Below are 12,438 nucleotides of genomic sequence, written 5' to 3'. Positions count from 1 at the left end.
TAGATCTAGTACATCCTAAATTTATTTTCACAATCCCCAAAAACAGACTATGTTGTTATGAAACACTGGTATCATCTTCTGGCAAGAAGGAAATACATAGCAGGTTTGGAGAACTGAAAGGTAGGTTATGTCATTTTAATGTAATTTGTGATTTGATGAGATCACGCTACTTTTTGTGCACACAGTCACTATTAATGTGGGTATTTAGTTTCTGTGCCCTATTATATAGATACCTGTTGTAACTTAATGATCATATAAGGACAAAAATAACATTTATAGAAGTGAATATACCAAACACTTAGATAAGTTCTATAGTTTATGTCAAAACTATAGTTTCCACTGAGGATTTTCAAATTTTGAAATTGTTAAATACCACTAGTGTAAACAACTCAATATTTCGGATCCAGTATGCACTGCATACATGTTTAGACTTTCACATCTGACTGAAAGTGACCCTGAATAACACCGAAAGAAGAACTCTGTTACTTTCTAATTTAGCTCATTTTCTAGGGTAGGACATAAATAATCATGACCTTATTAAACATGTGCATTTTCCAACTTTCCTGCTCCTCCAATTTCATTTCCAAATGGTTCAGAAAATGCCCTTTGACCAGACTGTCTCCTGACCCTTTACAATATCATTCACAGATTTTTCCCTTTTTTCAGCCCTGTTACATTCCTCCTTTCCATTACACCGTGCATTGTGGACAACAATACCCACCAACACCATGAAGCATTTTTTATATGCATACCCTAAATTTTATAGTATTTCATGTAATCATTTTTTCCAAGTGTAAACTTCTAACACACTTTAATAAATACTGTATATGTAATATGCATCTGGGACACAGCTGTAATCTGCCTCTAAACACTTTTAGAAACAGCTGTGCTGTAATTCAATTTAATAATGCAAAAGTAATTATGTCCACTACATCAGACTACTACATTTCCTGAGAGAAACAGTCCAGATAATAACAGTTAGCAAAATGTGAAATACTGGCATTTAAAGAGGCTGATCTGTAAGTTTGTTAAACAGGTTCAGGGTAAAACCCTAACCCTAACCCTTTGCTTACAATTAGAGTGTTATTACATTTAAGCTTCTATGACAGAGATACCATCTGGTCAACTCAGTCATGTGTAGTAAGCAGCCATTATCTTTAATGTTAAATGTAATGTCTGAGGCACCTACAACCTCATCTGAAATCTAATAAATATGTAAGAGGGAGAAGAATAGGGAACAAACCGACACAAGTTTGTGTCACATGAGGCTTGAAATGCTAAATGCTAATTTCAGTGAATAAAGCCATTGATAGTAATTAGCTATCTGTGCCTGTAGGGCTACTTTTCACCATGAGGGGGTGATGTGGATTCACTGCTGAGCGACTGCATACCAACAACCAGAAAATTCATCATATCAACACACTCCCTTTTCTCTCTATCTATCCTCCCCTCATGACACCATATTTTTTACAACCTCTCTTTTATTCACTAACATCCTGTATCTTAACAGCTAGCAGCTAGCTGCAGCTGCAATGCTTGCTTCCACTTTTGAGCATGTGAATGTGAATCCTTCAGACTGGCTGATATTGTCTCTTCAGATGATCAAAGAAGTCATTGGGTTCAGACCACTGCAATCTGTAGGACTTACTTGTCTCTGTAGTTCCAGATCTGCTTTGTTTCCTACAAGGATCATGGGGAATTCATCTCTGTCTTTAACTCGGAGAATTTGTCTTTGGAATTTGTAGATTTCTTCAAAGCTGTGAATTATATTACATGGTGTTATATGGCGTTTTCTGCATAAACAGGTTACATAATGTTTTTTTACGATTAGATGCACACATTCATCTAAATATGCACATGTGCACATGCAAACCTCCAAGTAAAACCACCCACACATACAGCACACACACCCATCACCCGGGAGTTGGGGTCACCACCACTGCGAATCAGACTGAGAGGCTTGAAAATGTCAGCAAAGAAGGAAAAGTCAGTCGCACTATTACAAATACATAAAATGGGGCTCTGCTCTGTGCACTGACCTGACAGTTGTCCCGCTATGATATAAATGCCATATGCACTTTTTCAACCAAATAGCAAATAAAAATGTCAATATGAAAAAAAAAAGAGGCAGAATGCGACCACAAACCCAGGACAGCATTCCAGCCACGAGCCCACAGACAGCTTGGAGAGCACATAGTAAATCTGGAAAGACTTGACTAATATAAATGGAGGAAGGAAAGACTGTTTACAACATAAACACTGGGAGGAGGGGGGTGGGGGCGGCGGGGCAGGGGAAAGCAGCTCACTGCACTGCTGGGTAGGGACACAAAGGCGAGGAGGATGGGGTGTGACACGCTGACTATAACAAGAATACTATGTAGTGAAGTATGAAAGTACTTTCAAGGTGATTCATCACATAGACGTAGAATCTCTGAAAATCAAGCCTTTTTTCCCCTTTAACTGCCTGTTAAGTAGCTTTAAGGTTGGAAAATCATCTTATTCCACACTCACAGTAGTAATTCATTGAAGCTACATGATGTTTACACTGACTAATATATTCAAACCCATGTTTTTATGGCTGCACCATTCTGTCAAATGGAAATATTCTAGATGTGCATCATTTTGCACAAATTTTCCCCAAATTCAGCCTTGTTTATACAATATTTGGCTGTACAGCCTGAGTACTCACCAGTAGATCAGTGAGGTTTAAGAGGTTAAAGCATTGTTATTGCCTATGCATACTGAAATGAAAGATTGTGTCATTCTGGTTTAAAAAAAACTGTAAAATTCCTGTGAAGCCCCTTAAGTTTCCCAAATATTTCTATATCAGCCGACGTACAATTGTTTCAGTAGCATTTGGGCTTAAAATAGAAAGCTAAATTGTGTGAATAAGTGAATTCAATAGAACAGGATAAGGGAGGAAGTGTTGAGAACAAAAGAATATGACAAGAACAACAGCAAGAGGCTCCGGAAGTACAAGTGGCAACAAGTGAGAGTATCAGTGCAAGATTTATGGTTTTAGTAAAGTGAGAGGCAGGCGAGGCGAGTAAGAGCAGTGCGCAATTGTGAAGAGTAAACAAAGATGTGCAAACAGAAAGAAAGAGAACTGAGCGTATAGACGTGAGTTTGCGCATGACGAGAACTGTCACTCACCTTCCTCTGTCAGTGACTGAGAAGACGAGCAGGAAGCCCTCCCCTGTCCTCATGTATTGTTCTCGCATGGCTCCAAACTCTTCCTGTCCAGCCGTGTCTAGGACTAGAGAGCGTGCACACACACGCAAACACACAAACACACAATAACTTGCAGCAAAATAGAAACTACCTTTGCAATCAATTCTTAGAGTGCAATGTAATTCAATAGGAACGTACAAATGCCCTTTGTGTGTGTGTGCGTGTGTTTGTGTGTGTCTCCGGTCATGTTTGTTCAGCAAACTACACTTACTGTCAAGCCTGGCTGCCCTTTCGTCAATCACACACTGCTTGGTGTAGGAGTCTTCAATTGTGGGATCATAGTCAGTGACAAAGTATGACTGCAGGAGAGAAAGAAGAGGACAAGAGAGAGAAAAACTGTGAATATGTCTGAGACCTACACATTATAACAAGACACAAGCTGTGTCCAAATTACATACTAATTGTATAAAATACTCACTATATACTGATCTTTATAGTATACTATTATATAGTATAGTATACAGTGAGTATAGAGGAAATGAATATACTTTACTCGTTTATACTAACAGGAAATGATAGGTAGGTAGGTTGGTAGGTAGGTAGGTACTTTATTAATACATTCATGTAAAATACGTTCGCCATGCAAATGCAATCAAGCTGCAACTTTAGATTACTTACTATATACTGCCAATTAAACTTTAAAAACATAAAACAAAAGATATGTTTTTCCAAAAATGTATTAGTTATTTTTTTGTTTTCTGACGTGTTCCTGGTGCTGTTTCACCACAATCTGCAGCTGTGAGCAACTCTACATTTCCCGCTGACTGATTCTGAGTATACTTTGTCACTTTTCTAGCATGAAAACACTCATTTTCATACTCAAAACCTGCTTTGAAGTAATATGTAGTATGGATTTGAGACACAGCTACAGTGACTAAAATCAGCTGGCTTCAAAATGGACAGATATGAGAACAAACAGCCGCTCTGTGTTTTTGGTAAAAACAGCACAAACATCCTAACTGACCTCTACCTTTCCTATCATACTGCAGACAGGAGGTAAACACTGCTCTCAGACACTTTGACAGGAAGTGTGAAGTAAATATACTCTCACTCTAACAACCACTGCTTAGGTTTCTGACAGTTGTCATGCTAATAACACATTTACAAGATGTTTTCTCCTTTGCAACAGTCACACCACTCGCTCCTCAAGGCTTTGATTCTTTCATTTTCGGGCCAATCTGGTCTCCTAGTAACCTAAACTGGAAGGGTGGGGCAAGAGAGGCAGGGAGGAGGAGGAGGAGTCATGCATTTTTTACATTTTTCCCATGTTTTGTAGTTCTCGCTCTCCTTGGGGACTAGTTAAGTGGTGACAGCTGAGGGGAGTGCTCAGGGAATGTCAAACCAACACCCTAAAACACAGAATGGTCACGAGAACATAAAACCTAGACAAAATTCCCTGTTATTCTAACAACAGGCTTAATTAAAATTTTACAGTTACAGTTACATTGTTTGTATGTGAAACCACACCTGTTATACCACACGATGACGCAGGTCATGTATTGCTTATTTGCAATTATGTAGCCGCACAGGAAGACGAGAGAGCAAAGAGCTTGCTCTATGTGTACCAATTGTCACTTCTTTACTCTTGTTTAAGTAATATATAGACAGCTGATACAGATTAAAAAAGAAGCTGGAAAATCCATTCTTTATCTCTGATAGGAGTGCAACCACTACAGTGGATGATTTTATCAACCGATTTTAGCTTTAAAAGATATACCAGTATCAGTGTATATGTCAGCCAATAAGCATCAAGTAATAGTAGTATAGAAATGCCTAAGATGCCTAAGATGAAGAAATGTCAGATAACAATAAAAACGCCTGTTATCATTTTCTCACAGCCCAAGATGTATCTAAATTGCTTGTTTATTCAAGTAACAGTTCAAACCCAAAGAAATTCAGTTTACTATCATATACATTTAAGAAGAGCATCAAATCCTTACATTTGGGAAAGTGGAACCAGCTAATATTTGGCATTTTTGCTTGAAAAAAATTATTAAAATGATCAGAATAGTTGCCGATTGATTTTCTGTTGGACTAATCCATTAATTGACACATTTTTCTATTGCCATTACATGCTGTCTTCCAGAAGGCACTGACTGTACTGTATCTTGGTCACTATAACCAAGCGTAACCAAATAACCAAATTTATGGGATCACAAGTGTTTAAGCGTTACTGTCATCTGCAGTAGATTTTTTTTGAACTCCCAAATATTGATATCAGTGATGGCCTCAAAACGCTGGATTTGCTCAAGCTATAAAGTTGATTTATGAATGTTTATAATCCTAACTTACATCTTCTGCATACGAATTCTTCCTTCTCACCTGCAGCTCTCTGTTGCTGCAGGAGATGCAGGTAATCTCTCCCACTCACTCTCCTGTCACTCTGCAGCATGCAAGTATGCTGGCCTGTGTCACATCCACTCACCACTGTTCAATAATTCATCAGTACTACTGTGTATCCTAGAATGTGCTTCACTGCACTGCACTCCCCATGAGCCTTCAGACAACCAGACAGAGAGAGAAACAGAGAGAGAGAGACAGAAAAAAAAGAGCTGCTTGTGTTACTCTTCCCTCCCTCCCTCCCTTCCACCACCACCACCACTCTCTCAGCCGTAGCTTCAGCACGTGACCTCGGCTTCCCGTCAACCTCTTATTCCTATTCTGTCAACCTCGGGCAGCCGCATTGAGCACCGCACTCCTCTGGCTATTCCTCCCCTCCCTCTACATGCATGGGTAGTGTCGCTGCTGCACTCTGTTCTGGCCAAGCTGATTCTCTCAGAGCCGTTTCCCGTGATAGATGAGGCTGTTTTGCAGTGCCAGCAGCACCAGAGCCAGCACTAACAGGGCTGTAGCTCAGCTTCAGTTGGGCAGCAACAAAGCAATGGGATAGGTGAGGGAGTGCAACATGACTCAGGAGGACCACCAGTAACTACTACGTAATATACGCAAGTCTGACTCATGTCCAGTAATATGACCTATAAATCCTTACATTAGTAGATGACTTCATCAGATGTAACAGACTCCTTAAAAAGATTGAAACATAATGCATGAGTCATGTAGTGTTGCCCCAAGTGACCACGCTGCCCTCCTGATGTTCATCTGATGCAAATGCAAATAGGTGAATCACATTTTTGAGTTGTGAGCACTGAAAACTGTCACATATAGAAAGTTAGCACAGAGTACTTTGTCAGGTCCTTTTACTTATTGTTTGACCTGATATTTCCTGATTTAGGCCATCTTTGCCAATTTTATACCATTTTATTCCATCAAAGTGCTTGTATATTAGTACAACATTAAAACAATACTGTGAGAGATCACAATCACAGTATGTAGCACAGGAGGTACTGATGAGGCAGACGGATTCCTGAACAGATTTCCATGAAAACACTGGACAGCTGTCACAAGGAAACACTCACAGTGGGATTACAGCTCAGTTTTTAACACTGTAACACTGAGTGTAGTTTGAACTGTTCTTAAAAAAACACACCCCAACACAAACAGAGGTTCCACAATGACCCATGTGCCCTAGATCTTTAAATATTCATTGTTAAATGTCCTCTGCTCAAATGAATTCTCCAACTGCAGCACAAGCAACTGAGGCATTTGCAACAATTTGTGTCCAGCAGCAACTTTGCAAAGCTAAGGTAAATTACTATTTAAACTGAGCCAAGTTGTTGTATAACAACTTGTACACATGAAGCTTGGAATGATGCTAAAAAACCACTTAGGCAAACATTAGACCAGCACTGACATGACCACCATCGTGGACGTGTGTATTCATGAGCTATAAAAACCAGGATTATTAGTTATGTCAAGTCAAGTCAATTTTATTTATATAGTGCCAAATCATAACAGAAGTTATCTCAGGGCACTTTTTTATATTGAGCAGGTCTAGACCGTACTCTTGCCAATATTATTTACAGAGACCCAACATTTCCCCATGAGCAAGCACATGGCGACAGTGGCAAGGAAAACTCCCTTTTAATGGGAAGAAACCTTGAGAAGAACCAAGCTCTGGGTGGGCGGCCATCTGCCTCAATTGGTTGAGTTGAGAGAGAAAGAGAGAGGGGGAGAGAAAGAGAGAGAGAGAGAGAAAGAGAGCAGGAGGAAAGAGAGCATAGCACAATACAAGTTCCACATGATGGTGAGATATATAATAATAACAACAACAATAATAATAATAATAATAATAATAATAATAATTGTAGCAGTGGGTGTTGAGCAGGATCATGGGGACAGTGAGTGGCTTGCAATCAGAAATTCAGATTCTAATGCTCCCGAGGCAGAAATACCTGCAGAAAGCAACTGGAGGAGACAGGAGAGAGACGAGAAAGCACAAAACTACATTCCACAGAGAAAATGCCGAGTTAGTAACATGCATTAATGGGAATGAATGTGTACAGATGGAGAGGGAGAGGGGGAGAGAGAAGCTCGGTGCATCATGGGAAGTCCCCCAGCAGTCTAGGCCTATTGCAGCATAACTAGGGGCTGGTCCAAGGCAAGCCTGAGCTGGCCCTAACTATAAGCCTTATCATAAAGGGAAGTCTTAAGCCTACTCTTAAACATAGAGAGGGTGTCTGCGTCCCAGACCCAAACTAGAAGATGGTTCCACAGTAGAGGAGCCTGATAGTTGAAGGCTCTACCTCTCATTCTACTTTTGGAGACTCTAGGAACCACAAGTCAGCCTGCATTCTGGGAGTTCAGTGGGGTAATAGGGTACTATGAGCTCTTTGAGATATGATGGTGCCTGACCATTAAGGGCTTTGTATATGAGGAGAAGGATTTTTAATTCTATCTTGGATTTTACAGGAAGCCAGTGCAAAGAAGCTAAAATGGGAGAAATATGATCTCTTTTCTTCGTTCTTGTCAGCACATGTGCAGCAGCATTCAGTATCAGCTGGAGAATTTTTAGAGACTTGTTGGGGCAGCTTGATAATAAGGAATTGCAATAATCCAGCCTGGAAGTAACAAAAGCACGGACTAGTTTTTCTGCATATTTTTGAGACAGGATGTGCCTGATTTTTTTGCAATGTTACATAGGTGAAGAAAGGCAGTCCTTGAAATTTGTTTTATGTGCTAAAATGAGCTAAAGGACATATCCTCATCAAAGATAACTCCCAGATTCCTTACAGTGGTACTGGAGGCCGGGGTAATACCATCAAGAGTACCTATATCATTAGATAATGTGTTTATGAGGAGTTTAGGGTCAAGCACGATAACTTCAGTTTTGTCTGAGTTTAATAGCAGAAAATTGCAGGTCATCCAGGTCTTTATGTCCTTAAGGAATGCTTGGTGTTTAGTTAACTGATTGGTTTCATCTGGCTTCATTGATAAATATAATCAGGTATCATCTGCATAAGAATTAAAATTTATGAATTGTTTCCTAATAATATTGCCTAAAGGAAGCATATATAAGGTAAATAGTATTGGTCCAAGCACAGGACCTTGTGGAACTCCGTGTCTAACTTTTGTGTGCATGGAGTAGGCCTATTCATCATTGAATCGTGTACAAACTGAAATCGATCTGATAAATAGGACTTAAACAAACTAGTATTATGTAGAAAGTCACACAACTGATCGGAGAGTGCTTAGATCTTAGAGAGAAAGGGAAGGCTACATATGGGTCTATAGTTGGCTAAAACACCTGGATCAAGAATGTGCTTTTTAAGAGGAGGTTTAATTACAGCTACTTTAAAGGACTGTGTGACATAGCCTGTTACTAAAGACAGATTGATCATATCTAGTAAAAAAGTGCTAACTAAGGGTAAAACCTCCTTAAGCAGCCTAGTTAGGATAGGGTCTAAGAGACAGGTTGATGGTTTTGATGAAGAAAGTTGTAGAATCAAGTTCAGGAAGGTCGATTAGAAAAAAACAGTCTAAATATGTATCAGGTTTTACAGCTGTTTCTAAGGTTCCTTTGTTTGAGGATAAATCGGTACCTGTTGAGGGCAGGAGGTGATGAATTTTGTCTCTAATAGTTAGAATTTTATCATTAAAGAAGCTCATGAAGTCGTTACTACCGAGAGCTATGGGAATACATGGATCAATAGAGTTATGACTCTTTGTCAGCCTGGCCAAAGTACTAAAAAGGAACCTAGGGCTGTTTTTATTCTTCTCTAATAATGATGAGTAATAGGCAGCTTTGGCATTACAGAGGGTCTTCCTTTATGTTTTAAGACTATCTTGCCAGATTAAGCGAGATTCTTCCGGTTTGGTGGAACGCCATATCCTTTCAAGTTTTCGTGATGTTTGCTTGGCTTGGGAGTTATACCATGGAGCTAATCTTTTTTGTTTTATTATCTTCCTTTTTAAAGAGGCGATGGAATCGAGTGTTAGAATTCAGATAAAAGTACAGAGTATGGGCCAGGAGGGCGGTACAGTATAAAAAACTAGAATTGACTGTAAAGTTTTACAGGTTGGGTGTGAAAGGCTAAGAACATGGCTTTCAAATGAGTTATAATTAAGTTTAGGTCTAGGGTTGATTATTAGGCTTGAGTTAAAAATGGCTGCAACTCCACCTCCTCGGCCAGTGTCTCCAAGAATGTGAGTATTAATATGACTGGGGGACGTGGATTCATTTAGGCTAGCATATTCTTCATGACACAGCCAGGTTTCACTGAGACAAAATAAATCAATATGATAATCTGAGATTAGATCATTTATCGATACAGCTTTAGATGTCAGAGATCTCATGTTTAAGAGTCCACATTTAATTCTCCTATTTTGTTGTACTATTGCAGTGGTGGTGTTAATTTATATTAGATTTTTATGTATAACTCCTCTTCTGTTTGCTTTTGATAAATGATTTAAGTGGTCAGGGGGCAGATGCAGTCTCTATGTAGTTTTGGGCGAGTAACTGTTCTAATGGGAGCACAGAGAAGCATGTAGGACTGCAGCTTTGCCTTGTGGTCTCAACTCTTTATTGGATGTCGTTTGCTGGACACCACCTTGACAGCCAGCGGTTGAATGATGACATGCGGCTATACATGTCATCACTGGTCAGGTTTGGCAGGGGCACAGAGGATTCTCTGTCTGACAGTCCGACGTTGTTTTTGCATATGTACACACCAACTCAACATTAATTTTAGTGACCTCCAATTGGTGTAATTGAGTCATTACCGCTGACGTGAATAATAATGATTTTACCATCACCTGTTCTGGCCCCACATTTGACTATGGTCACTGGTGTCACTAACTTCACGTTACTCACAAGAGAGCTGCCAATAAAAATAATGTAAAATAATTATTAACATCCATGGATTTAGTCCTGTACTCAGCAGCTGTCAAAGTCAACTCAAAGTTCATTTGAGGGGGATTATCAATCTTATCTTATCTTACTTATCATTATAACAATAATAATAAAACAGAAAGAGAAAGAGGGAGATCCAAAAGCCTGCAGAACCAGGCTGCAGTACAGTTTAGATGTTGGTGGCAAGGTGGGTCAGGCCACACTCAGCCCTGGTCAACTCTGCAGGAAGGAAACTCCACCTCTGCAGCAGGCAGCTGGCCCGGCCGAGCCTTCGGGTGGTGGTGATGTCACAGACGACATGTTCCCGTACCCCGCCTACCAACCAAAGTCCAAACCTGTCACTCAGTTCCCCTCCAGCATTCCAGCTATACATCCCAGCCCTCCACCCACACACATCACATGTACACTCACACCAGGAAAACATTAGACGCCTGTTTTCACCATGAAAAATAGGCCAGTGAATGATTCTCAGCTGCAGCACGGCTTTATATGCTGGGCTGTTCTGTATCTGGATGTTTGTGAAACACAGACAGACTGTCTCCTTAATTGAAATGACAACACAAAGAAGAAAGTTCTGAGAGAGTAAAGAAACTAGTGGTGCAACTAATGATCATTTTAGAGCTGAAACGATTAGTCGATTAGTTGTTCCGCAGAAAATAAAGCACCAATTGCATAATAATCGATTAATTATTTTGAGAATGTGAGCTTCTCAGATGTGAATGTTTTCTGGTTTCTTTAGTCTTCTGCGATAGTAAACGGAATATCTTTGGGTTGTGGACTGTTGGTCGGGACAAAACAAGATATTTTAGGTTACATCTTGGGCTTTGGGAAAGTCTCATCAAAATTTTTAACCATTTTCTGACATTTTATAGACCAAACAACAAATTAATTAATCAAGAAAATAATTAGCAGATTAATCAATGATGAAAATAATTGTTAGTTGCGGCCCTAACCATCTTCATTATCAATTATTGTAGAAAAATGCCAAAACATAGTGAAAAATGACCAACCCAATTTCTCAAAGTCCAACATAATGTCTTCAAACTGATTATTTTGTCCAAACAACAGTCCAATACCTAAAGATATTCCATTTACAATTATATAAAACTGAGAAAAGCAGATAATCTCCACATTTGAGAACCTGGAACCATCAAATATTTAGCATCATTGCTTGATAAATGACTTAACTGATTATTGTTGATAAATTTTCTGTGGATCAACGTACTGACTAATCCTTTCAGAACTTAACGCTGCTTTTATTTAGCAAAGCCTTGAAAAAAAAACATGTTACAGTCAGTGATGCATTTAAAGATGACGATAATTGTACAAATCTGCATAAACCACGAAGATAGTATCAGTTTAGTTTGTGGGTGTATTCGTCTGCTTACTAACCTCATTATTTAATATATCAGATGTAATAAACGTGGTCCAATTTGTGGTGTTTTCTTAATTTGAACATATATATGCATTTACTTCAAGCAGGTTCAGGTTTGCTTTTAGCTTCCTAACTGCTTTAGTCGAGACATAAAGCATTAAATCCTGTCTGTTACAACTGCTGGTTGCCAGCCTCAAGGAAAGCAAGACTGGGTGATATGTGTAGGCGTGTAATCAACATCATGCTTGCACTATGCACCCACTTCCTCTCCACACAAACAGCTTTACTTACACTAAATATAGATCCTTTTCCATCTCTGTCAGTTATCCTACTTGTTTGGTTAGAGCAGTCTCTTACAGTACCGTTAACTACAGAACACAAAACCATACCAGTGCAGATAAAACTGAGATTTTCACTACAAATTAAAAAAAAAAAAACAACCCTTGGGCAATTAACAAAAATACACTGTACCTACTCAATTGATTGGAAATGGTGTCCCTGACTACTAGATTGTCATAATGAGAAGGAATGCTGAGCTAAAACAAATAGTCATCAAACACGGTTAGGAGTTAATTACCTTCTG

At 39.3% G+C, this 12,438-nt stretch overlaps 1 protein-coding gene across 1 annotated transcript in view; it reads right to left on the bottom strand.

Moving 5' to 3' along the window:
* The window catches only part of rras2 (RAS related 2), a 33,639-nt gene that overhangs the window by 2,653 nt on the left and 18,548 nt on the right, over positions 1 to 12,438 (bottom strand). The window contains exons 2-4 of the mRNA XM_067588331.1: positions 3,443 to 3,530; positions 3,154 to 3,256; positions 1,649 to 1,757 (exon numbers count right to left, since the gene is read on the bottom strand). Coding sequence (XP_067444432.1) covers positions 1,649 to 1,757; positions 3,154 to 3,256; positions 3,443 to 3,530 — 300 coding nt within the window. The remainder of the gene's footprint in view (positions 1 to 1,648; positions 1,758 to 3,153; positions 3,257 to 3,442; positions 3,531 to 12,438) is intronic.

The sequence above is a fragment of the Thunnus thynnus genome, chromosome 1 (genome assembly GCF_963924715.1).
Source record: "Thunnus thynnus chromosome 1, fThuThy2.1, whole genome shotgun sequence".
In the NCBI taxonomy this organism is placed as follows: domain Eukaryota; kingdom Metazoa; phylum Chordata; class Actinopteri; order Scombriformes; family Scombridae; genus Thunnus; species Thunnus thynnus.
The sequence above is the reverse complement of the archived record's forward strand: the minus strand, read 5'-3'. Positions and strand labels throughout refer to the sequence as shown.